The 26,481-nt window shown below is 39.4% G+C and overlaps 1 protein-coding gene across 1 annotated transcript; it reads left to right on the forward strand.

Annotated features, from left to right (window-relative positions):
- Window positions 1-6,133: 6,133 nt before the first annotated feature.
- On the forward strand, window positions 6,134-25,762 carry GNAI3 (G protein subunit alpha i3; the record flags this gene model as incomplete). Its single annotated transcript, XM_014588209.2, is given in 8 exon segments — window positions 6,134-6,176; window positions 6,293-6,434; window positions 11,823-11,980; window positions 15,445-15,573; window positions 18,895-19,024; window positions 19,633-19,786; window positions 24,265-24,477; window positions 24,567-25,762. Coding segments are annotated over 7 exon segments (947 nt in total), but the record flags the coding sequence as incomplete, so codon positions are not given.
- Between the last annotated feature and the right edge of the window lie 719 nt (window positions 25,763-26,481).

A 26,481-nucleotide genomic window follows, 5' to 3' on the forward strand; every position in this document is an offset into this window, starting at 1 on the left:
CTCCCTCTCCAAGCCATAGATTCTGTCTCTGTAATATCTTTGTGTCCCTGTTGTTATTTCGCTGGTACCTTTTATTTATTTATTTATTTATTTTGAGAGAGATTTTTGCTGTAGGGCATGTGTACTTACTGGAGAGAGAGAGACAGAAAGTGAGAAATCACCACCCCCCCTGGGTGGGATGGTTTTGCCGTAATTGCTTCTCCTCCATTTTCCTTTCAGGATTTTGGGCATGCATGCATACATGCCTGGTGTGTTTCAAGCTTCTGGGTCTGGGACTCAAACTTGCTGCAGTTGACTATGTGGGAGTTCAGTGATGTAACCATTATGCCATCCTCTAGTACCTCCCCCTGGTCCATTAAAGATGTACAAATGACTTTTCCCTTAAATTTGTGATGAATTTTTGAAGGAAAATAGGTAAAAGATACAGATAAAATTAGGAAGTTCCAAACACCACGTATGTAGTGGGAAATAGCTTGGGGCAAATCTAATCATGAGATGTTCTTGAAAAGGGAACTTCCTACTGGAGCAGTGGAGCCCAGAGGACCGAGGTGAAAGCAAAGAGCCCAGACCTGACCAGAAAGGGTTATAGAAAGTGTTAGAAGAATTTGGAGAATTTTCAGATTACTAATAGTTACTAGATTATTAATAATAGGCTGGTAAACTGTTGCTTTTTTTTCGTAGTGCTATTTGGAAATGATGGGAAGGGATAGGGGCTTTGAGAAATGCAGTTTTATAATAGGTGCAGTGTCAGACTCAGACACATGAGGAATAGAAAGGATTAGTTTGAGAAATGTGTAAGAAGGGAGAAGCTTTTGTTACAGCTTGGTAAGGAGAGAAGCAAGTGGGTTCCAGATGACTCTTAGATTTCGTGCTTGGAAGACAGGTAAGATGGTAGCACTTTTTGTGGTGATCTGGAAGCCAAATGTCAAGACACTTTTGGTGTAAAGTGACATACTCTTTATTTGTATACAGTGCTCTGGGACACTCACTGAAACTAATCCTATATTTAGTTCTGTGGGCAGTAAGAGCTGTCCTCTTTTAAGAGGTGGAACTGGATGCCTAATAAAAGTTTGGGAGATAATATATAGTGAGATATTTAAAGGAAGGACAAACTCATATTTTCTCAGAGAACCTTGGAAAGATGTGAGAGTTTGGTTTTGTTTTTAAATCAGCACCTTCATAGGGTGGAACTTAATGAGGTAGGTAGAAATTGATTCTTATGATTTCATTCAAAATAATCTGATACAAATGGTAGAAATGGTATCGTCAGTATATAAAAGATTTGTGTAGGATCAGCAGATGGCATGATTGTTAAGGCACTAGATTCTCACGTGGCTGACCATTGTTATAGTCCTGAACCCAGTGGCTTGAAAATCACACTGGACACGTGTGTGCGTGCCCAAGATCCAGAGAGGAGAATGGAGGAGAAGGGATTGCAGCATGGCCATCCCACTCTAGGGGATGATTTCTCACTTTCACTCTATCTCTGGTGAGCATGTGTGCCCTGTGTCAAAGGCAAAAACAAAAAACCTAAAAAAAAAAAAGAGTGGTGTACATAACTCCATTAATCTCTACTTAATTTAGTAGATCTTGCTAATGTGGAATAATCTGGCAATTCTGTGTTGTAAGCAATTTAAAATGAACTGATATGTATTAGGTCCTCAGGAAAGTCAGGACATATTTTACTATGTTTTTCTTTTTTCTTTTTTTTCCCTAATTATTTTATTTAACTTTCTTTCTTTCTTTATTTAAATATGACCAGAGAGGGACAGTGAGAGAGACGGGGCTGGGGCGAGTGAGAAAACCACCAGGTTCGGGACTCAAACTGAGGCTTGCCATGTGGGAATCCAGTGCCTTTTACAACTGCACCACCTGCCAGCCCCCATATTTTACTCTGTTTTTCTATGCAAAAATGCATCCTAGGGGTCGGCAGGTGGCATGGTGGTTAAGGGCACTGGACTCCCACATGGCCTACTGCAGTTTGAGTCCTGGATTTGGCGGCTTGCTTTCTCCTTTTCCCTCTCTCTCACTCTGTCCCTCTCTGGTCAAATTAAAATAAGTAAGTAAATAAATAATATTAAATAAATAATTCTAAAAAAAGAAAAAAAAAAGAGTATCCTGACTTTTCTGCAACCCAGTATTTGTATTCTCTTCCCCAGAATTGAATCATAAGGGTTTTTTAAGATTTATTTGCATGGGATAATTCAATTCTAACATAGTCATAAGAAAGTCACTGTATGCTATTTGAATATTAACTTATTCAGTATTACTGTTGACTATTGATTATATAATAAGATAGAGAAAGCCTTTTGATTCTTTAAGAATGTAGTTGTGTAGAAATTGTGTATTATTTGAATTTTATTTTTTTTAAAGAGGGATTTTTGCTACAGGGTACATGTATTCATGGAGAAACAGACAGAAAGCAAGAAATCACTCCCCCCAAGGGAGGATGGCCACACCACAGTCCTTTCTCCTCCATTCTCTTCTCAGGATTTTGAGTACACACACACATACGCCCAGCATGAGTTTTAAACTGCTGGGTCTTGGGCTCAAACCATGGTCAACTACATGGGAGTCACGCAATATAACCATTATGCCATCTGCTGGTCCATATTATTTGAATTTTAACATTTTTGATGGATAAAGTGGAGAAATATTTGTTAGTAAAATATCATTTTTATTAAATACTAGTCAATCATTTGTTTAACAGTATTTATTTGGGTAACTATGTCAGGCCCAGTTCAAGGCCCCAGGAGTACAGGGATGAATAAGCCTTTATCAAGTTCATATTTTAGTGGGGGAGAAAGGAAATGAACAAAGCTGTCATGTGAAGAAGTGATAAGAGCTGGAGTAAGGGGAGTATGGGGTGAGAGTTATTTAGTAGATTAATCGGGGAAGACTGTTCTGAGGGAAGCAGGAGCCTGAGTGAAAAAGAAAATCTTTCAAAAGTTATTTCCGGCAGAGTACCCAGTAAATGCAAAGATTGTGAGTCAAGATCTAGCTTAGTAAGAACCAGTTTGGTATGTTGGAGGAAAATCAAGAAAGCTGGTCTGACAAGAGCAGTGAGGACAAAATGGAGAGTGGTAGGAGATTAGGGAGAAGAGGTAGGCAGGAGACAGAGCGCATTGGACCATCTGTAGTTCAAACCTCTGAGTAGAAAACTGGCTAGCAGGTTCTGAAGCCCTGGAAGCATTTGCATTATTCTAGGCCTGTGATTTCCAGTGTGCAAGAATGAACTATTACGGCTGTATTTATTTTTTTTTTTAAATTAAGCTTTACTAATAGTTAATACTGTCACTGTGTGCTCCTGTTCCATCTGCTTCTCAGTTACGTGTCACGTATGATTTTAAGCCTGAGACACCGGATGAATGCTCAGTGCTGTTTGCTGAGATGAAAAGAGTGAAGGAGGAACAGGGTTTGTTCTAGGATGAGCTGGGGAATCAGGAACTCAGTTTTGGACATTTTAAGTTTGAGATACCTTCTAGAAACCTAATGAGATATATCTAAACCATTGACCTGATGATTGAATTTGGAGCCAAGAGTAAAAAAAAAAAAACAAGATTAGATATCTAAATTTGGAAATTGTTATATAGGGTCAATACCGTATATAGCACCTTTGGGGCCAGACTCTGTGAATGTTAACTTCATTTCTGCCACCTACTATATAGTTGTGAGTAAGTTAGTTGTCATCTCTCTACTTCATTTATCTCATCTACAAAAATGGGGGTAATACTTGCTTCATAGTGTAATTCTAAGGATTAAATGGGTTAATAGAAGCAAAATGCTTAGAGTAGTGTGGCATGTACTACTTACTAGTTGTTAACTATTATTATCAGTTTATCAGTGAAGTTTAAAACTATGAGATTATCAAGAGATGACATAACTTAGACAATGAGTGTAGAGAGAGAAAAGGCCAAGAAGGGAGCCCTAAGGTAATGCCACCTTTAGGACTCAGAAACTGGAAGGAAATGACTGAGGAGGAGTGAAGTGGGAATCAAATCAGAATATGTTTGCCAGAAGTCTGCCTAGTGAAGAAAATATTTCAAGGGGACAAGTCATCAACTTGGAACAAATTATTGGAGCTTGAGTAAGATGAAGACCAAGTATTAATCATTGGGTTTATCAAGATGGAAGTTGTTGCCAGCCTTGTGGTTTCAGTAATGTGGTGGAGATGAAAACCTGATTCTAATAGATTAATAACAAGAATTAGAGGTACAGAATTGGAGACAGTGAATATAAACAACATAGTAGAGGAGTTTTGCTATAAAAAGAAACAGAAAATGAGTGATAGCTAAAGGAAAATGTTTGGGGTCAAGTCAAGGAAAGGAGGGGGTGTGGTGTTGATTTAAAGATAGAAGATAGAAGCAGATTTATATGCAGATGAGAATAACCCAGTGGGAAGAGAAAATCGATGATATTTGAGTGACATGGAAAACTACAGCAGCTCAACCTTGAGTAGGTAAAATGAGGTGATTATTTGCTCAAGAGGAAGGGGTTGGTCTTAAGATGGTGGCAGAGACAATTCTTCCATTGATGAAGGTAGAGAATATTAATGGAGATACAGATAGACTGGTGGTTTGGTTATGGAGAAATGAAAGAGGGACACAATCATTAACTGAAAGGCAGAAGTGGCGAAGAGGTTTGTAAGGCTTGAGAGAAAGAAGGTGATAAGATTTTGGAAGGTGGGAAAATTATTTGACTAGGGGAGATTTAGCAGGTAGATTGTCAATGAATTCAGAAGGCCTATTTGACATTTGTGATCATTAGTTAAAAATTATTCTAGTTGTCTAAAGAGGGAAACATAGTCTTTTTTTTTTTTTGGAGAGGTTTTTGCTATAGGGTTTGTGCACTTGCCAGAAAGACAAAGAGAAACAGAGAGATAGAAAGCTAGAAATCACCCCTCATGGGGGATGGCCACACCACAATCCCTTCTCCTCCATTCTCCTCTTGGGATCTTGGGCACACAACGCACACGTGCCTAGCGTGAGTTTAAGCCACCAGGTCTGGGACTCAAACCGCAGTTAGCTACATGGGAGTTTAGCGACATAGCCATTATGCCAACTGCTGGTCCCAGGAGGGAAACATAGTCTTAAGGGGATATATAATGTAAAGGTGGTGGGAGGATACCTTCTTTATGTCTGTTTTAAACCTCTTTAGTCCTGTGATTTAGAGGATTGCTCCTGGAACATTCCTCAGGTCTATGGGTAGGCAGCCATAGAGAAATTAATAAAATGGATATTCTAAAAATCATACTTGCTTATGTTCATTGTCTTTATCTTTCTTTTTTTGGGGGGGGGAGGTTTTTGCTATAGGGCGCGTGTGCTCACCGGACAGACAGAGAGAGACAGAGAGACAGAAAGCGAGAAATCAGCCCCCAGGGGGGATGGCCACGCCACAATCCCTTCTCCTCCATTCTCCTCTCGGGATCTTGGGCACGCATGCACACGTGCCTGGCGTGAGTTTTAAGCCGCTGAGTCTGGGACTCAAACCACGGTCAACTACATGGGAGTCTAGCGATAGCCATTACGCTAACTGCTGGTCCCCATTGTCTTTATCTTGATGTCTTATGTAGGATGAACTCTTAGAATTGCTTATGTGGCCATCTCTCCTTGGATATATCTATTTTTGTTTGTTTGTTTGTGAGAGATTTTTTTTTGCTATAGGACACATGCACTTGCCAGAGAGACAGGAAGCAAGAAGTCACCTCCCAGGGGGATTGACTATGCCGCAATCCCTTCTCCATTCTCCTCCCGGGATCTTGAGCACGCATGCACACGCATCCGGCGCGAGTTTAAGCCACCGGGTCCAGGACTCAAAACGCAATTGACTACATGGGAGTCCAGCAACATAGCCATTACACCAACTGCTGGTCCTGATACAGCTATTTTAAACAAATTATGTCAAGCAGATCCTGGGACATTTTAAGTAAATTATACTTGGCTGTTGAACTATATAAAGAAAATGAAATGCTCTAATGGAAAAGCTCCATAGTTTTTCCTGATATACACAAAAACCTCACAAAATTTTCCTAGGACTGTGGTTTCTGTTATCTAGAATTATCTATCACTGATATGGATTTCATACTCTTGTGTTTGATTCAAGAAATTCAAAGTCTGGTTTTCTTTTATTTCAGGTGCTGGAGAATCTGGTAAAAGCACCATTGTGAAACAGATGAAGTAAGTCAGAATACGGCCCTCTGTAAGATTAGATTTCCTCGGAATACATAGAAGTCTGTAGTCTCTTTTCATTTTGGGTCCCTAGTATTGACTCTGTGGTTTTCTTCTTTTTTAAGAATCATTCACGAAGATGGCTATTCAGAGGAAGAGTGTAAACAGTATAAAGTAGTTGTCTACAGCAATACTATACAGTCCATCATTGCGATCATACGAGCCATGGGACGGCTAAAGATTGACTTTGGGGAAGCTGCCAGAGCAGTAAGTGTTTTTCATTTCCTTTTCACTCGCTCTTGTTTAGTAAATGCAATTAAGTCAAGGAAAATTTACTTCATGTTTTAGGGAAATGATTTTAAACAAGATAAGATGTCGTAAAGTACTCTGTGTTCATCTGAGAAGTGTTGCACTCTGCTTTAGAAGATATTAGGTTACCACCACAAGGAGTCTTTGAGAAATGGGATTCTGTGGGTATACTGTAGGTATACTGTGATGGCTGTTCTATTTAGTTGCTTCTTTCACAACCCTGTTGATTTTTATAGTAGTTTATAATAAGTAAAATAACTAAAGTAAAGCCCTACTGTGGAGGACTTTACACACTGCTGAGATGCTGTGTTTCTCAACCTGGGGCCACGCGAGAGGCCTGGGTTCAATTTTGGTCCAATCTAGAGGCTGGGTACAGTGGGGTGTACCTGTAATCTCAGTGATTGGAAGCTGAAGCGGGAGAATCGCCAGTTTTGGGTTTGGCCTGAGCATCCTAGTGAGATCCTGTCTAGAGAAGAGCTAGGTACATGCCTGTAGCCTCAGCTTAGAGGTGGAGACAGAAGGAACTAATAGTAGTACATTTAAATAATCTTAAAAAAAAAAATGGTTGACATGTATAGCTCTGTTCTCTGAGATACAGAGGTTAAAGGTGAAAATCAAATTTCACAGAATAAACTGTAAGGATATGAGCACTAAGTTTAAATTTTAGAGGAGGAAAAAAAATTTAGAGGAGATTTTTAGATACCTAAGAATATTACACGCCTGTGTGACATTGAACTATAAGTTATAGAGTGGGGTTATACCACATACCACTGTAATTGTTTAATGCCTTGTATATGTAAGATACTACAGAGTTGTACTGACTAATTATAACAATATTTAGTGGACCCTAAAGGTCTAGTTTGTAAATTAAGCTGTTTGATACCTGTGGGGAGACAGAGAAAATGAAGGCAGGAGATTTTTTTTTTAGCTTTTCTTCTTTATTCATGATAGAGTAGGTGTGTATAGATGTGAGGACTGGGAGAGAGGAAGGGCGAGGGAGAGATCAGTTCTCTTAACAGAGTAGTCAGGCTCCCATCCTTTTCCTGCAGTCTTGCAGCCTGTTGGATCCTGGGCACTCTCATGCATGCCTGGTACATTTCTGGCTGATCGGGCCAGGGATTCAAACTGGCAGTCGCAGTTGCCATGTCAGAGCTAGCTCCTCTTGAGCAGTGTTGTTATTGCTATGCCACAGCTAGATTCCAAGAGAATGAATTATCTCCTAGAACTAAGGAAGTCATAAGTTCTGTTCAGAGTGTCCTACTAGATGCCATGGAAAAATAAAATAAAGTGACTTGAAGAGTTTGCCCAGAAAGGGAAAGCCTATATGTCTGTGGAGTAGCTTGGGAACTCTTATAACAGCTCTCAACTTAAAACGTGCAAATTAGGGGCCAGTAGATGGCGTACTGGTTACATTGCTGGACTCCCATGTAGCTGACCACAGTTTGAGTCCCAGACCCAGTGACTTAAAAACTCATGCCCGAGCATGTGTGCATGCGTGTCCAAGATCACGAGAGGAGAATGGAAGAGAAGAGATTGCAGCATGGCCATCCCTCCTCGGGGGTGATTTTTCTCTCTCTTTCTTTCCAGCAAGTGGACGGTGCCCCATAGCAAAAATCTCTCTTACAAAAAATGCAAATTAACATTCAGTAAATAAATGGGAAATTGTCTAAAGGAAAAATATTGAAAGGGTTGTCATACTTGTATGATATTAGACTAAAGGAAGTAGAACTATTGATAGATTAGGTGTTGTAAAATGGTAGGAGAGAAGAGTAGCAAGAAAGAAGGGAAGAGAAATTATGAGTGTGATTTTTTATATCTTTATAAAAAGGTGTCATATCTTGGGGCCAGCAGTGTAATGGCTAAGTTGCTGGACTCCCATGTAGTCGACCGTGGTTCGAGTCCCAGACCTGGTGGCTTAAACTCACGCCAGGTGCATGTGCGCATGCCCAAGATCACGAGAGGAGAATGGAGGAGAAGGGATTGTGGTGTGGCCATCCCCCGTCGGGAGAGATTTTTCGCTTTCTGTCTCTCTGTGTCTGTCTGTCTTTCTGGTGAGTGCACATGCCTTATAGCAAAACCTCTCCAAGGAAAAAAAAAAAAAAAGGTATCATATCTTGGAGCCAGCAGGTAGCATGGTGGTGAAGGCACTGGATACTCCCGCATGGCTGTCCATGGTTCAAGTCCTGAACCTGGTGGCATGCTTTCTCACTTTCTTCCCCCTCCCCCCCTTTGTCTCTGGTCCAATTAAAACAAATGAATGAATAAATAAAATTAAATAAATAATTCTTAGGAAAAAATAAAGGTACCATATCCCATAAATTAGAGACTTTTATTTTGCTTTGCCTTTGAGCAAGGAAGTTTGATAATTCAAGAAGAAATAGAATCTTTATTCTTTTTGTAACCCTTTCTATTCCTCTTCTCACTTCCTGCTTTCTTTTCCTTTTTTAATCTTTGTACTAGCTGTCTCTAGTGGTCTGGGTTTTATTTTGTTTGTTTGTTTGTTTTTGTTTTTGTTTTCCCTCTTTTTTCCTCATTTCTCCTTGTCACTTTACTACTTCTGTTGCTTTTGGTGTTACCGGATAGCTGGTCAATAATACTGTATTGTTTGCTTTTCTCTCTGTTGCTTTTTTCTCCACATCAGTAATTTACTTCTCTTGGGTTCTCCCTTTTTCCTTTCATTTTTTTCTTTCTTACCTACTCTCTGCCCTCCTTCATTTCTCTTGATCACTCCTCCCCCTTTTCTTTCTTTCCTTTGTCGAATCAGTTGTCATTCATCTCTGGGTCCTGACATTCCTGTATCACCGGGTATAGTTGACACCATTACTCCCTCTCAGGCTTCCTGAATCATCTGGCTTTCCAGCATTCCCCCATACTGATCTATAATACCGTGTATTTTTTTAACTTTCTTTTTTTTCTTTCATAAGTAAGGATTTATATTTGTAAGTCTTCTCTTACCCTCCTCTGGGTTTTGTGTTTTTGTGTGTGTGTGTGTTTGTATTTTAACACAGGATCTTAGGCTGGCACTGTAGCCTGGTGGTTAAGGGAGCCAGATCCCACATGGCTGACCACGAGGTTTAAATCGTGGCCCCAATGACTTGAAAAACATACTGAGTATGTCTGCCCGAAATTTCAACAGGGTGGAGAAACAGGAGAAGGGATTGCAGTGTGACCATGCTCCATTGGGGGTGTTTTCTCTCTCTCTCCCCATCTCTCTCTCCCTTTCTCTGTCTGTCTCTCTCATAAGCACATGTGCTCTCTGACAAAAAAAAAAAAAAAAGAGCGAGAGAGAGAGAGAAGAGTAATATAGATCTTTGATAAGTTTCTTAGAGAATATTGAGCCTGCATTGTTACTAGAAAGAATATGGGGGGGAAATATTAAAGGAGGAAATATTAGGCCAAAACCATTAAGTCTGAAGACCCAGAGTTTGACGAAGTAGTTTGGATGCGGTCTGGGTAGTTTTGTTTTGCTTAGGCGGATACACAAGTTCTAGTAGTGCATAAGTCTCAGGAGTTTTTGGTTGTGATTCTACCTGTGGTCCGAGATGTCTTGTGCTCATTAGTTGTTTTGTGCTGATAACTGTTTAAGATGTCAGTGATTATCCCCTTTACCTTTACCTGTTCTTTATGCAAATGCTGTTTTTAGAGTCTGGATTTTTATAATTTGGAATCTCTTGAGGGTAGTAAATATTGATTTGGGTGAGAAAATCATCCCATGAGACCTGTTTATTTTATTCATAATTTTTTTTTAGGATTTTTGCCACAGGGCACGTGTAAAAAAAGCAAGAGATAGAAAGAGGGAAATAAGAAATCATTCTCTAGGGAAGCTGCCATGCTGTCCCCTCTCCCTCATTCTCTCAGATTTTGTGTACACATGTACATGCACCTGATGTGATTTTCAAATCACCAGATCTGAGACTCAAACTGTGGTTGGCCATGTGGGAACCCAGCATCTTAACCACCATGTCACCTGCTGGCCCTGAGACTTTTTTATTTTTAAACTGACAATAGGGATGGATAGAATGAAGCAAAACAAAATTCTCATAGCCTTTTTCTGTCTCCTCTACCTTGCATGCATTTTTTTAAAGTTTTTGTTGTTGTTGTTTTAAGTTTTTGCTATAGGGTGAGTGTACTTGCTAGAGAGAGAGGGAAAGTGAGAAATCACCTTCCAGGGAGGATGGCCACACCACAGTCCATTGTCCTCTTGGAATTTTGGACTTGCACACACATGCACCTAGTGTATTTTCTAAGCCTCCAGGTCCAGGACTTGAATTGCGCAGTCAGCAATGTGGGAACCCAGCTGCTTTAACCACCACGCACCTGACTGGCCCCCTTTCACACATTTTAAGTTTAAACACTATAACCATTTAGAAATTATGTCTGTGACTCATAATGTTTTGATCACATTTCTTTTTTCTTTTTTTTGGAAAGGTTTTTGCTATAGGGCACTTGCACTCACCAGACAGAGAGACAGAGAGCGAGAAATCACCCCCTAGGGGGGATGACCACGCCACCATCCCTTCTCCTCCATTCTCCTCTCGGGATCTTGGGCATGCACGCACATGCACCTGGCGTGAGTTTAAGCCACCGGGTCTGGGACATGAAGAGCAGTCGACTACATGGGAGTCCAGTGACATAACCATTACGCCAACTGCTGGTCCCTTGATCATATTTCTTTTACTTTCTTTTCTTTCTATTGCCTTCTTCCCCTTCTCTCAGAGTATTGTCGTTATTCCTTTGGTGAAATTTAGAGACTCTGAATTTTTCTCTGAGGGATTTGTCTTGCTCCACTAAGCATTTAGACTTCTTCAATGACACAGTCTTCTCTTACTGTTCTTCTCTTACTGTATCTGGGCTGAAGGAGAAGAAGAGAATAGTCTTGTTTTAAACTTGATTAATGTCTTACTCCCTTTGATGTGTTTATGTGCTGGACTTTTCATTTCTGTTTTTATTGTAGGGCTTCCTTTAACAGAATGGGAATGTATTACATGTACCTGTCTCACAGACCAGTTTCTTCCTATTAAAAGTCATGAGTAACCAGGAGATACGTGGGCTGATCAGAAGAGATTTTTTTTTCCTGGGGATAGTAGTGTGTTACAGAGTGGGAGGGAGTGGGGCAAAATTGTTCCTCAGCTCAGTTCTGGACTTAAAACTACCGTGGAATGAGAAGGGGGGAAACTTAATTGTAATTTTCTCATACTGTGTACCTGAAGAGGTCTTTGTAATACCTCTTTCATACGAATATAACATAGCATATGTATGCATGCACATGTATGTTTAAAGGGACTATCGTCTAATCTTAAAGAAATGGAGAATCATCCGTTTCTCTTTCTAAACTGCTTTCTTCAGGATGATGCCCGGCAGTTATTCGTGTTAGCTGGCAGTGCTGAAGAAGGAGTCATGACTCCAGAACTAGCAGGCGTGATTAAACGGTTATGGCGAGATGGTGGGGTGCAAGCGTGCTTCAGCAGATCCAGGGAATATCAGCTCAATGATTCTGCTTCATAGTAAGTAATTTTTCTCTGTGAAACTATACCCAAAAATAACTTGGTGACCCTAGAAAAGCTCAATGCCCATCCTTAAGGAAATGCTTAAGTAATAGACACTCTATAGAAGCCTGTAGGATCTTTTATAAAGATTGTCTCAGTTTAGGATTATAGAGACCTTGTCACTTGTATGACTTGGGGAAAAGGTTCCCTTGTGGAATATAAATGGGAGACCTGGCACCACACTATTAATTTCATGTTTGTTTATAATAAACAAGTAAAGGAGGAGTGATGTCTATTGTCCTGGATTTCTTTTAACTCAGTAAGTTCCCTCTGCAAGAAGGACTTGGCACTGATGGCCAGAAAGGGAATTAGAATTGTGGTGTCCCTCTCTGTGTCTGAGCTGCATTATAAATTTCTCTGGTACTAGTCCATACCTGGAAGTGTTTTACCAGGTCACAGTAGTAGACTTTATATAGAAAAAGAATGTCACAAAATGTTTGTTTGTTTGTTTTTAAAGAGATTTTTGCTATAGGGCACATGCACTCACAGGAGAGACAGAGAGACAGCAATCACCCCCCCTGGGGTGATGGCCACACGGCAGTCCCTTCTCCTCCATTCTCCTCTGAGGATCTTGAGCATGTATGCACATGCTCCTGACCTGAGTTTTAAGCTGCCGGGTCTGGGACTTGAACTGTGGTTGACTATATGGAAGTCCAGTGACATAACCATTATGCATCTGCTGGTCCCATGAAACAAAGTTTGAAGCATTGTTTCATTTTTTCTTTTTAAGAGAGATTTTTGCTATAGGGTGCATGTGCTTGTCAGAGGGAGAGACAGACAGAGAGATAGAAAGTGAGAAGTCACCCACCAATGGAGATGGCCATGCCACAATCTCTTCCCCTCTCAGGACTTTGGGCATGCATGCACACATGCGTGGCCTGAGTTTTAAGCCACTGGGTCCAGGACTTGAACTGCGGTTGACTGCATGGGAGTCCAGCAACATAGCCAGTACACATCTGCTGGTCCAATGAAGTAAAGTTTAAAGGATCTTCTCTTCTCTTCTCTTCTCTTCTCTTCTCTTCTCTTCTCTTCTCTTCTCTTCTCTTCTCTTCTCTTCTCTCTTCCCTTTTCTTCCCTTTTCTCTCTCTCTCTTTCTTTCTTTCTTTCTTTCTTTCTTTTAGAGAAATTTTTGCTATAGGGTGCATGCACTCACCAGAGTGGGTGAGAGACACAGAAAAAGCAAAGTCTCACACACACACACACACACCCCAGTGGAGGTGGTTGTGCCACAATCCCTTCTCAGGATTTTGGGCATGCATGCACATGTGCCTGGCCTGAGTTTTAACCCTCTAAGTCCAGGACTCGAACTGCAATTGACTACATGGCAGTCCAGCAACATAACCATTTTGCCACCTGCTGGCTCTGAAGCATCTTTCCATCAAGGAAATTCTCCTGGGTGTTAGATAGTTTTAGAGAACTTGTAATTAATACTTCTGTTAAACTATTATGTACAATATTGTTTTGCCTTTTTTACCCATATTTATTTATTTATAAGACCTACATTCAGAATTTATATTTTTTGAAACACTTTTTGGGGCTTGGTGAGCACTTGGTAAATGTATCCTATCCTTTGTACTAGATGGAATCAGTTTTAAGAACTAAGGTATTTTCCCCTTTTTCCTCCCTTCCCTTCCCCCACTTCCATTCCTTTCTCTCCCCCCCCCTTTTTTTTTAAATTCCAGAGGACCTGTGCATTCATCAGAGAGAAAGAGAGAGGGAGAACTCCCCTCTCATGGGGCATGGTCATGCCACAATCTCTTGCTCTCTATTTCTGTATCCTCTTGGGATTTTTTTTGGCACCTTTGCATAGGTATCTGCTGTGATCCTCAAGCCCCTGGGACTGGAACTCGAACCTCAATTGGCCATGTGGAATCCACCTCCCTTAACTGTTATACTAATTTTGGGGCCAGCCCAGAAGCAGACTTTTGTTTCACCTGAACAAAGTTTTAAAAATGTTAAGATATTTATAGTTTGTTTTTGGCTTAGATTAAAAAAAGACAAACCTCACCTAAATATGTTTTCTAAAACAGTGTTCATTCTCACTGAATCTTCTTTTTTCAGTTGCCAGAGGGTGTGTGCTTGCCAGAGAAAAAAGAGAGTGCATGTGCAAGCAAACACCCCAAGTCAGGTGTGGTCATACACTTCAGTTTCTCTATCCTGTAGGATTTGGGGCTATGGGGCATGCAAATAGACATGCCCCAATACAGTTTGTTGGTATGCTGGGGCTGGGATCTGAACTGTGCTCAGCCATGTAGGATCTGGCCCCTGTATATAGCACTTGACTTCTGTACTACGGGGCTGGTCATATAGAGTCTTCTTAATTTTTTTAATTAAAAAGAATTTTTTTAGAATTATTATTATTATTTAATTTGATCAGACAGTGATAGAGAGAGAAAGGAAAAGTGAGAAAGCAAGCTGCCAGATCTGGGACTCAAACTGCGGTTGACCATATGGGAGTCTAGCACCCAAACCACCACACCACCTGCTGTCCCCCAAGTCACCTTAATTTTCGATAATTCAAACTCTATTCTCTAAAGTTCTATCAAAAGGTTAAACATGCAAATGACTTATTATATTTAAATGTCTGAGTACTTTTTTATTTAATAAGAATAATAGACCTATGTTATTTTTAAATTGGCCTTTATATTTTCTTTGTTTTTGTTTGTGACATAGGGTGTCTGTGCTTGCCAGAGAGAAACTGAGAGGGAAAGTGAGAAATCCCCCCCCATTAGAGGATGGCCATGCCTCAATCCCTTCTTCTCAGTTCTCCTAGAATTTTGAGCACGCATGCACACATGCCTGGTGTGGTTTTGTTTTGTTTGTTTGTTAAAGAGACTTCTGCTATACAACTTATTTGCTTGCTGGAGAGATAGAAAGCAAGAAATCACTCCCAGGGGAATGGCAACAATGCAGTCCCAATTTCATTCTCCTCTTGGGATTTTGGGCATGCACACACATGTGCCTGGCATGAGTTTTAAAGTGGTGAGTCCGGGACTCAAACCGTAGTTGACTATGTGGGAGTCCAGTGTAACCATTACACCATCTGCTGGTCCCATCCTCGTGTGATTTTTAAGCCAATGAGTCTGGGACTGAAACCAAGGTTGACCATGTGGGAGTCCAGTGCTATAACTACTACACAACCTGCTGGTCCCTATTTTCATTCTATAGAATTAACACCACTTTTGTTAGTCTACATAGAATCTACTTTAAATGTTTATGTTTGATTCACATTTTTTCTCATTACCTTTTCTGTAATACTAGAGATCTGATTTTGTTCTGCCACTTTAGTAACAGGTTTAGAATCTACTTTTAGCAAGGAATTAAGTTTGGTCTGTTGACTCGCTCCATGGTCTGTTGACTCGCTCAGCATGTTGTGCATGTGATTGGTTCCATAGTTGAAAATAAATGTGTATTTTATTTAGTTACCTAAATGATTTGGATAGAATATCCCAACCCAACTACATTCCAACTCAGCAAGATGTTCTTCGCACAAGGGTGAAGACCACAGGCATTGTCAAAACGCATTTGACCTTCAAAGACCTTTACTTCAAGTAAGTCGTTGTTAGTCTTTTTGCCAAATGTGCCAAGTACCAGTGTCTTTTCCTTTTATTTGCCTCTCTTAAGCAGGATAACATTTCTCAGGGTAATAGTCGGCTTAGAGACCTATCGTCATGCTCATCAGCCATAATTTGAATGTTTTAACCAAATGGGGATCCAGACATTTCTTCTTTCTCCAAATGACGCCAGATATTTGTGTCTATTTGAAAGAATTGAAGTTCAAAATTAAATTGTAACTTCTATACAAATAGAATTAATCATGTGATTACTGACTTATTTCATTTTATTCTTTTCAGCTGCTTTTTTGTTAGAATCATCAAAACAGGTATTAAATGCTTGTTTAGAAGAATAACAATATTTATTAAATGATAGAAAAGTAATTTTTTGGTTAGTTATGTGGCTTTTGTTCTGCCATTTAGACATTAAAGTAGAAATGCTTTCCTCACCAGTGTTACTCCTTTCTTACTGATCACATTTCGCTTTAAGTTTTAATGAAGTGAAGTTAGTATTCTCATGGCTCTTAGACTGTCATGCACAACTGAATTCTTAATACAGTGTGAGTGGAAAATTGACTTTGGGGTTAGAGGTATTTGGGGATGCTATGATGACATAAAAACTGTTTTGGAGAGAGAAAATTCTAGTTCTTTCTATTGTTATTTTGTAGTTTTTTAGTTTTTGCTATAGGGTGCAGGCGCTCACTAGAGAGAGAGGCAGAGGGAGTGGGGGGAGTGAGAAATCACCCCCTGGGTGGATAGCCATACCACAGTCCTTTCTATTCCATTCCATTCCCTTTTGGGATCTTGAGCATGCATCCACACTAGCCCATTGTGTTTTTCAAGCTGTCCTGTCTGGTACTAAAACTGCACTGTAGGGCCTGTGGGCTCCAGCTGCCTCAACCTCCATGCCACCTACTGGCCCCTAAAACTCTAGCATTCTAATACAAAGAACTTTCTTTCTCATTAGCATTAGTAATTCTAAAATAGACTTCAGTTGTCTCCATCTTGTCTTTTGTAAACATTAGAACTCTAGTTTTGCTTCATGTTTTCTGCTTTTGTGACCTTTGAGCTTAGAAATAAACTTGCCCCCTTCGGTATATGATGTATTTTTTTCGTGACCACATTGTGCTTATATATAGAATGTGGTATTTAGCATTATTGCGTGTAGATGTACCTCAGATCTTCTCAGTTTTCTCTTCTCCGAAAACAATTGCTCTACAGGATTCGTGAAGTCCATATAGGGTTTACGTATTACTAAGTATTAGTTGAGGTTTTGAATTAATACCCCAAACTGGATTTGAAACCTGGTGCAGGAAAAGAGTTCAGCAGAACGTTTTTAGAACAAAGTATCTATAGTACTGATGAGTTGGCTTAACAAGAGCAGTAGACACTACCTGGTTCTGGGAAACGGTAAGAATGATATGTCTCTCTGTACTATAAGATAAGCAATCTGTGTATAATTAAATGTGTGGGAAAACTTTCTTGTTGTTATCATATTGTTCTTTACTCTGGTAAGTCCTTACTGTCTTTTATGCCAGGATCAATAGCCAGATCTCACTAAGGTACCACACCCACCTTATTGTCAGCATATAGATATCTTGTTATGAAGTACTATCACTTCTTCCTTTTCCTCTTCTCTCTAGGCAAAACCACTATCCATTTATTCAAACATTTATTGAGCATCTACCATATGCAAGGCATTGTGTAATTGCTTACTTGCCTCTCAGTTATGAGGTAATGTTTATAAAATGTTGATCTGTTAGTGAATGATATTATAAATGTTCATATGTACTGAAAGCCCACTTTGGAACGTCACAGTGTTCTTCTAATGTTAAGGACTTTATAGAAGAGAATGGAGGAGTAAACTTAAATTATTGATGTACTGGTGTGTCTCCCCTTGAAAGACTTCCATGGTGAAATATATAGTGTTAGCCTTTCTAAAACCTATAATATGATCTTATATTAAAGTCAGCTTGTGATTGTATTATCCCAGATGTCATAACCAAAGGTTGAAAAGAACTATGCAAGATAACCAAAAGGAAGAGTTGGGTCATGAAGTGATACGATGAATGTTCCCTTTCAAATATGCGTTGAGAAATCAACTATATTGTATTTCTCTCAATCTCTGGGTGGGAGGGGATCTGTGGAAATTTAGGCTCGTAGTCTGTAGATCTGACCCATTAAACCAACTTGACAGAGTTTAGCCTTTGAAGATGTTATCATTGTCATCAAACATAGACGTTAGGGATGCCTTACCTGTTTACATGCATACCTCATCAGACCCAAATAGCCACCAAAAGACTAAACAGTACCGGTGTTTCTTTCACTGTAGAAGATAAATGAGGACATTGTTGACAGAGGATATCAGGCTGACACAGGATATTAAACAAGCTCCTCAGAAAAGAGCAATGGACTCAGTCAAATCCAGAGTAGAACATAAAGTAGGTGAACAGTTGAGATTTCCTTATTTATTAACTAGGTCCAAGTAAGACCTGGAGTTAGGAAATTTTGGTTAAGTTTTTTTTAATTTTTTTTATATTAAGGTAATGGGTTCTTAGCATCCTACCAAAAAATACAGTTTTCCCTTTTTTTTTTTTACAGTTAATCTCTAAAATAGTTTTTCCTTAAACTGAGGAAACTAATGCTTGAATTAGTAGAGAAAAAAATTATGGGAACAGAATGCAAGGTGGGGGTTAGAGGTAGGCTGCTTTGAGAGCTAGAGTGGTAGTGTGGATAAGAATACGGACTCCGGAGTTAGAGTACCTGGGTAAAACCCCAGTCCTCATTTTTAAGTAGTGCATTCTTAGGCAAATCATTTTAATGTATCTGTTCCTCAGTTTCCTCATGTGTTAAATGGGGATGATGATAATAGTAATACTTAGAGAAGTGTTATGAAAGTAAAATGAGTTAATGTTTTGAAGATATTTAGGGTAGTGTCTAGTACCATGGTGAGCACTCAATAAATATTAGTAGTTATTATCTTTAGCTGTATTATTCAGCTCTTCATTTTTCCTTTTTTCCTCTTCTTCCTTTAATCCATTTGAGTCCTTATTCTGCTGATATTTGGCATGTCTAATACAGGCTTGATAAAGAGGACATTCAGCTATCTAAAAATATTTACTTTATTTCGAAATTTTATTTTATCATGTTGTCTTTCATTTTTAGCCCCAGATAATTATTTTGGCTACATTTGACTCTTTGTTTGTCTTTTCTACTATAAATGAGTATACAGTGGTGGGAAGTTTTCTAATCATTTCAGTTTAGGGAGAGGTGTGTGTGTGACCATGCTGAATTTGTGCTTTCTTTCCCCTTACTTAGAATGTTTGATGTCGGTGGCCAAAGATCAGAGCGGAAAAAGTGGATTCACTGTTTTGAAGGAGTGACAGCCATTATCTTCTGTGTGGCCCTCAGTGACTATGACCTTGTTCTGGCTGAGGATGAGGAGATGGTATGTTGGAGCTTCGGGTGATGTGCCAGGGAATAGAAAATAACTCACAGGGAGACTGCGTCCTTCTGCTTGCTCATGGAACCAAAATTTAATATCCTTAATTTTTCTCCTTGCTGGTGAGAATAGATTTCCAAAATGTTGATTTGTGCTTTGTTACTCTTTTTTTTTTAAAAAACAATTTTTTAAAATAATCATTTTATTTAACTTCATTTATTTACTTATTTTAATTTGACCAGAGAGAGAGAGAGAGAGAGAGAGAAAGTGAGAAAGCAAGCCACCAGGTCCAGGGCTCGAACTGCAGCTTGCCATGTGGGAGTCCAGCGCCCTTAACCATATTTCACTAGTTCCCCTGTGCTTTGTTACTCTTAAGAGATACGAAAGCCACACTGAGTATACGGGCAGCATTAAGTCTTCTTGTCAGCCAGTCCTTCTTCCCACCTCCCCATCTCTGAGTGTTACAAAAATTAGGACTAGCTTTCATGCCACCACTGTCTGACTTACTTCCGTGAGTGCCATTCCAGTGCTTAAAAATAAATTGGTCCAGTTTTTCATAAGTTCATCCACATTTACTTCTTACTGCTAACCTGTCATTCCTTCTTTCTTTTCAGAACCGAATGCATGAAAGCATGAAACTGTTTGACAGTATTTGTAACAACAAGTGGTTTACAGACACTTCAATCATTCTTTTCCTTAACAAGAAAGACCTTTTTGAGGAAAAAATAAAGAGGAGTCCATTAACTATCTGTTATCCAGAATACACAGGTAGGGGTCATGAAAGACTTCTATTAGAGGTTCACATCTTTGATCAAAACTTTCATACAACTTTCTTTAGCTTTGAATGATTCGTGTATATCTTTATAGAGCATGTTCACTGGTAATGGTATCAGCATCAAACGTGTGTAGGATTCGTTAAATAGTCCAGAGTGCTATTTTAGACTTAATTGAGTTTTCTGTTTATTTTAAATTTCTCTCATCTTTTGAGGAAAATAAAGGGTATAAACTAAAATTTGGTATATGTTCAAGAACAGATAACTCATTGGAAACTGACATCTAGTTGTAGAAGGACACACACATAAGACATTTTACTATAGTATAAAATGTTCATTTATAGAAACAGAAGTGGTTACTGGTAGGGCTAGCAGGTGGTATGATGGTTGGGTCACTGGACTACCACACGGCCAACCACAGTTCAAATAATGATAACAAATAAAATTAAATAATTCTTTTAAAAAAAAAAAACAAATGGTTACTGGTTACCTCTGATGGAGCTAATATAATCTTTTTTTAAAGAATTATTTTATTTAACTATTCATTTATTTGTTTTAATTTGACTAGAGTGAGACGGAGAGGGAAAGTGAGAAAGCAAGCCACCAGGTCCAGAACTCTAGCCGCGGTCAGCCACATGGGAGTCCAGCGCCCCTAGCCATCCTGCCACCTGCCAGCCCGTAGTCTAGTCTTTTGTAAAGGAAATGACAGTATTAAGAGGAGGAATTAGTAGTCATTGGGTAGGGGGACCAGGAGATGGCATAATGGCTACATCACTAGACTCCCACATAGTTGACCATGGTTCGAGTCCCAGACCTGGTGGCTTCAAACTCACACTGGGCGCGTGTGCCTCAGTGCCCAAGATCCCAAGAGACTGGATTGGGGTGTGGTCATCCCTTCTGGGTGATTTCTTGCTTTCTGTCTCTCTCTCTCTCTGGCGAGTGCACACGCCTTATAGCAAAAATTTCTCTAAAAAAAAAAAGTCATTGTGTAGGGACCAGCAGATGGCGTAATGGTTATGTTGCTGGACTCCCACATAGTCAACCAAGGTTCGAGTCCCGGACCTGGCAATTTAACCTCATGTTGGGTATTGTGCGTGCATGCCTAAAATCCCGAGAGGAGAATGGAAGAGACAGAATTGCAGTGTGGCCATCCTTCCTGTGGGATGATTTCTTGCTTTTTGTCTCTCTGTCTCTCTCTGGAGAGAGCAGGCGCCCTATAGCAAAAATCTCTCTCAAAAAAAGTCATTGGGCAGATGGGGGAATAAAAGCATTTAGTAAAAGGAAACTGTATATATGAGAATATGGGGGTAAAAAATGGCATGATTTCTACTGGAACCTAGAAGGAATTTGGTGTTAACTGGAATTTAAATTAGTAGGCAAGGAGTGATTGAAGAGATGATCAGGGGTCAACTCATGAAAGGCTTATGTCTCATGCTGGCATAGTGAGAAACTATTGAAGGATTTTAATTGGGTACAAGATGTAGTAGAAACTGCTTTAGAAAAATTACTCAAGGAACCAGCAGTTAGCATAATTGCTATGTCGCTGGACTCCCACATAGTCGATTGTGGTTCGCATCCCAGACCCGGTGGCTTAAAACTCACACCAGGCACGTGTGCGTGCGTGTCCAAGATCCCTAGAGGAGAATAGAGGAGAAGGGATTGCAGTGTGGCCATCCTCCCAGGGGGTGATTTCTCACTTTCTGTCTCTCTGTCTCTCTCTCTGTCTGGTGAGCGCATGTGCCTGAAAGCAAAAAATAAAAAAATTTTTAAAAAAATTACTCAATAAGGGAACCAGCAGTTAGCGTAATGGCTATGTCGCTGGACTCCCACGTAGTCGACCGCGGTTCGTGTCCCGGACCCGGTGGCTTAAAACTCACACCGGGTGCGTGTGCGTGCGTGCCCAAGATCCCGAGAGGAGAATGGAGGAGAAGGGATTGCGGCGTGACCATCCCCCCTGGGGGGTGATTTCTCGCTTTCTGTCTCTATGTCTCTCTCTGTCTGTCTGGCAAGAGCACGCGCCCTACAGTGAAAATCTCTCCCCTCCAAAAAAAAAAAAAAAATTACTCAATAATTGGTAAGAAAAATAGTAGGGGAGTTGAGTTAGTAAAAACTGTCTTAAGATGCAGATAAAAATTCGTGTTGAGGATCAAGGAACATATAGAATCCAAGGGCAAGAATGCAGACAGTTTCTAGAACAGAATTAGAAGTATGAAATAGAAAACTATCAGGAACCCTAGAAGCAGTCTTATCTCTTTTTTTCTTCTCTCTGTGTATCTTCTTTTCTTTCTCTTCTTACCAGCTGTCTCTGCTGCTTACTTTGTCATAAAAGTTGGTCTTGCCACCATTTCTGTATCTCCTCCACTAAGAAGACTAGGCCAGACTGGCATTGATTTTTGAAAAGAAAGGAACACACCTCTAAGGTCACTACAAATAAGTGCCAAAGAGGTAACTTTTTAAGCAAGATGGTAGCCTAAAAAGTTGAGATGTAGATTAAGCCCTGTGGCCTGTGTTTCCCCAGAGAAGTCGGAAATGTGGTCATCTGTCTAGAGTAAGGAATGAGAATTAGATGAGTTTATAAAAAGTAGTCAAGTTTTAGGACAGGGGAATTACTTAAATGAAATTACTTAAATTCTGTGGAATTACTTAAATGAAAGGACTCGTCATAATGTGAAGGCTCAGCTGGAAGTCTTCACATACATCAAAGAGGCTTCAGTATCATCATTAAATCTATTTTTTTTTTTATCTTGCAAACTTCTGAGCCTAATTGATTTATTTCTACTTAAAAGATTCAGATAGTCTTGATTTGCTAAGCAGTTCCTACCTGTCAAAATTCACTTTTCACTCATCCTTCTTTTACTTATAGAGGTGGATCTACAGAGTTCAAGAACTGTCCATTAAGTAATTAAGTATTTACAAAGCTGTTTTCCTTCATTTGTTTAGTTAATATTTTGTTCTTTGTTAAGTTCTTCTTTGTGATCTAGTCTTCTTTATGTGCTTAGCTGTTGATGTATTTTTTTGTGAGTTTTTTTTTTTTAAAAGAATCATTTTATTTAACTTTATTTATTTAAATTTGACAGAGCCAGAGAGAGTGAGAGAGGGAAAGTGAGAAGGCAAGTCATCAAGTCCAAGACGAACCACGGTTGACCATGTGGGAGTCCAGTGCTCTTAACCACTACACCACCTGTTGACCCTGAGAGAGAGTTTTGCTATAATGTGTATGCACTCACCGGAGAGACACAGACAGAATACGAGAAATCACCCCGCAGGGGGATAGCCACACCACAATCCCTTCTCTTCCATTCTCCTCTCAAGATTTTGGGCATGCATGCTCATGCGCCTGGTGTGAGTTTTAAACTGCTAGGTCCAGGACTACAACCACAGTCAACTATGTGGGACTCCAGTGACCTAACCATTACACCATCTGCTGGTCCCAGTATTTTTTTTTTCTTATGCTTAATGTCACTGAAAATAACCTGTAGTGTGTTGTAATAACTGTGTGTTGTCTTTGTTATGTTTCCCTGGCTTTGAAGCCAGTTTCTAAGGCAACTTTAAAGATGGTGTAAAAAACAGGTGATTAGAGTGCTGATTACAAAACTTGCTGAAAATGGGGTTTTTCTTTTGGTTCCTGCTACCTTGTCTTTAAAAAAAAATAACAGCTTTATTGAGATAGAATTCACAAACCTTAAAATTCACCCTTTTAAAATGTTTAATTCAAACCCCCCCTTTGCATCTGTTAGTTTTCTTTTGGCTATTTAAATTATTGCAAAAGGCTGAACCTCCTTAATACTGTGGAATTATTTTAAAAAGAATAACTTGCTCTTTCGAATTGTTTATTTCAACATCACTCCAAGGAGGATAGGCTCTCTCTGACCTTTTAAACAATTGTGCTCTCTAGAAATGCATCCTCCTACTTCCCTAGTTTCTCTTTATTGCTTCTAGTTTTTTTCTTTTTCAGCTAAAAAAATCTAAATAGAAGGAAATGAGAAACTTAAAGTTTTCCATCCATCTTTGATGATTTTATTGTAGTTACAGTGAGAGTGCTCTCATGAAGAACCTAATGATTACAGAACACTCTAATGATTGCAGAAATACAGGTTTCCTTTTTTTTTTGGAGAGATATTTGCTATAGGGTGTGTGTGCTCACCAGAGAGACAGAAAGTAAGGATCACCTCCTGGGGGGATGGCCACACCACAATCCATTCTCCTCCATTCTTCTCTTGGGATTTTGGGCACACATGCATATGGGCCTGGCATGAGTTTCAAGCCTCTGGGTTTGGGACTTAAACCACAGTCAGCCATGTGAGAGTCCAGTGACCTAACCATTACATCATCTGCTGGTCCCAGAAATAAAGGTTTCTAATTGTATTCAATTGAGTCATGCTCCCTCTTTTCATAAGCAATGGTGATAATCTGCCTATATGAATTTGGGCAGCTGTTATCATTTGCACTGACAATATCGAATGTCTGTTTTAGGTTCCAACACATACGAAGAGGCAGCTGCTTACATCCAGTGCCAGTTTGAAGATCTGAACAGGAGAAAAGACACCAAAGAGATCTACACTCACTTTACCTGTGCTACAGACACCAAGAATGTGCAGTTTGTTTTTGATGCTGTTACAGATGTCATCATTAAAAACAACTTAAAGGAGTGTGGACTTTATTGAAGAGCAAGAATGTTAGTAAAAGGTAAAACTTGGAACAGTTTAGTTATAGTACTATACAGTGATGTCTGTTGATGGTGTAAACATCTAACTGAGAATGTTCTTCTTTTCTAGTTACTGCGATGCGGAGTATTGAGACCAGACATCTTTTGCTGTCTTGTGGGGCAGCTGCAAGCATGAACTGGACCAAGGAATGGCAGCAGCATGCAGAATCCTAGCACTCTTTAGCACAGTCTTCTGTATTAGGGAACTTTTAATTGATGAGATGCTAAAGTCAGACATTGGAATTGAAACAACTGTAAAGTACGATTTGATCATCCAGACCTCACTTGAATTTTATAATTTCAGATGGTTTTAGGGCAGATGTGAAATTGAGGTGCTGCATTCCGGAACTTCAATATGTAGCTTACTCTTTTATTTTCCTTCTTAACAAACCACCAATAGTTCTTTTTTAAAGTTTTTTTTTTTTTCCATCAAGAGAAGAATAACTTTACTAATTTTTATTTCTTTGTTTGCTAAAGAATCTTTATTAAAACACAAACAATCTTTACTATGCACACAATGTGACCAGATCATCTTAAAAATATTCCTCTTAGTAGGAACTCTTTGTTTTTAACTCTTGGTATGGTCAGAATATGGTATTTCCATAATTAAAATTTTTTCCGGTTACTGGGGCTATAAATACAGCTTTTTTTGGATGAAATTTATCACTATTCTGCTCAGAGTACCATTACGGTTTCTAAGAGGTAATCGCATTGAAGAGTTCTGCAATAAGATTTCAGCTATCTCTTTAAGCTTATGGTTGAAGGTTAACCTTGTTTATTATGCTGTTTACCAAATTACTCGATAAGTGCTGATGCCCTATGATAAAGTCAGCTGCTTGGATACAGACACACCTAGGCAGCTGCCAGTTAGAAATTCAAATTGCTAAATTCCAAAAAAGAACCAGTGACTTTGCTGCTACATGTCTACTAAATTGACCACTTTGATTCTTGCTTGTTTGTCTCAGTCATAGGGAATTTTGTACAAAGTGCCCCTTGTTTCCATCTTCACGGCTTTTTCTGTTGGGAGACATCGAAAGTGTATTAACAGTGCATGCTTTACTTTGTAAATGTGCCAAATCCCTGTCTGCCATTGTTTTTACTGTAGCAATGTTAACTAGTAATCAGTCCTTAGTACTTTCTTTTGCTGAACTGTTGCATATTGATACTTTTTCTACTTTGTCATGTGTACAGATTTTAATCTGTTATAGTTGGCAGCAGTATTAAAATGGTGAGTAAAGAGTCCAGGATCGCTCCTGTTTGTAACTAGTCCTTTCTGGATATGTCTTCTGTTTGTTTTTGCCCCCGCTGAGTGTGCTTTGCCCTTTAAGAGTGGGTTTGAGAGAGGGTTCTCTGAAGGTCTAGGGCTTTGGTGTAGTAGTGATGTTGAATCTTGGCCTAAGACTGAGGGTTTTATATCATATCTGTGTACAAGTGACAGTCATAATCCATTTTTCAGATTTCCATTTTGCTTATGTGGAGAGCTATATTCACTTCAGCATGCTGGTCCTTTTGTACAATGTTCAGTAAATGTCAGTAAATACTGAAGGGTCCACTGAGGGAAGGCAAATGAAAAGGCTGTATTTTGAGCATTTCAGAATTTGTAGTTTCAACAGTGCCTTTTGGGGTCCACTCTTTTTGGATCGGATTCTATTTCATCTTTTGATGTAGTTTTAAATTAAAAAAAAAAAAAAAAAAAAGGGGGGGTCCACCAAGCTTTCTAAAAGGAAAAAGCCACAACAGTTTCAAGCCTTTGGTAGTTGTTCTTTTCTTATTCTTTCTGGAAAATCATAACTGTGTAACTGGTATAACTGTATTATCTAACAAAATTTCTTTAGGGGTGAGAAAATGATCTGAAAAAACATTATTAGCTAATTGGTGATTGACTTAATGCCCACAGTGTAAATAGGGTTGATAGTGTGTATTCATTTTGAATGTATCTTTTCCTTTTTATTGTATTCTGTAATTTAGGAAATGAGAACTGGTGG

Source organism: Tupaia chinensis, unplaced genomic scaffold, assembly GCF_000334495.1.
Source record: "Tupaia chinensis unplaced genomic scaffold, TupChi_1.0 Scaffold000270_1, whole genome shotgun sequence".
In the NCBI taxonomy this organism is placed as follows: Eukaryota; Metazoa; Chordata; class Mammalia; order Scandentia; family Tupaiidae; genus Tupaia; species Tupaia belangeri.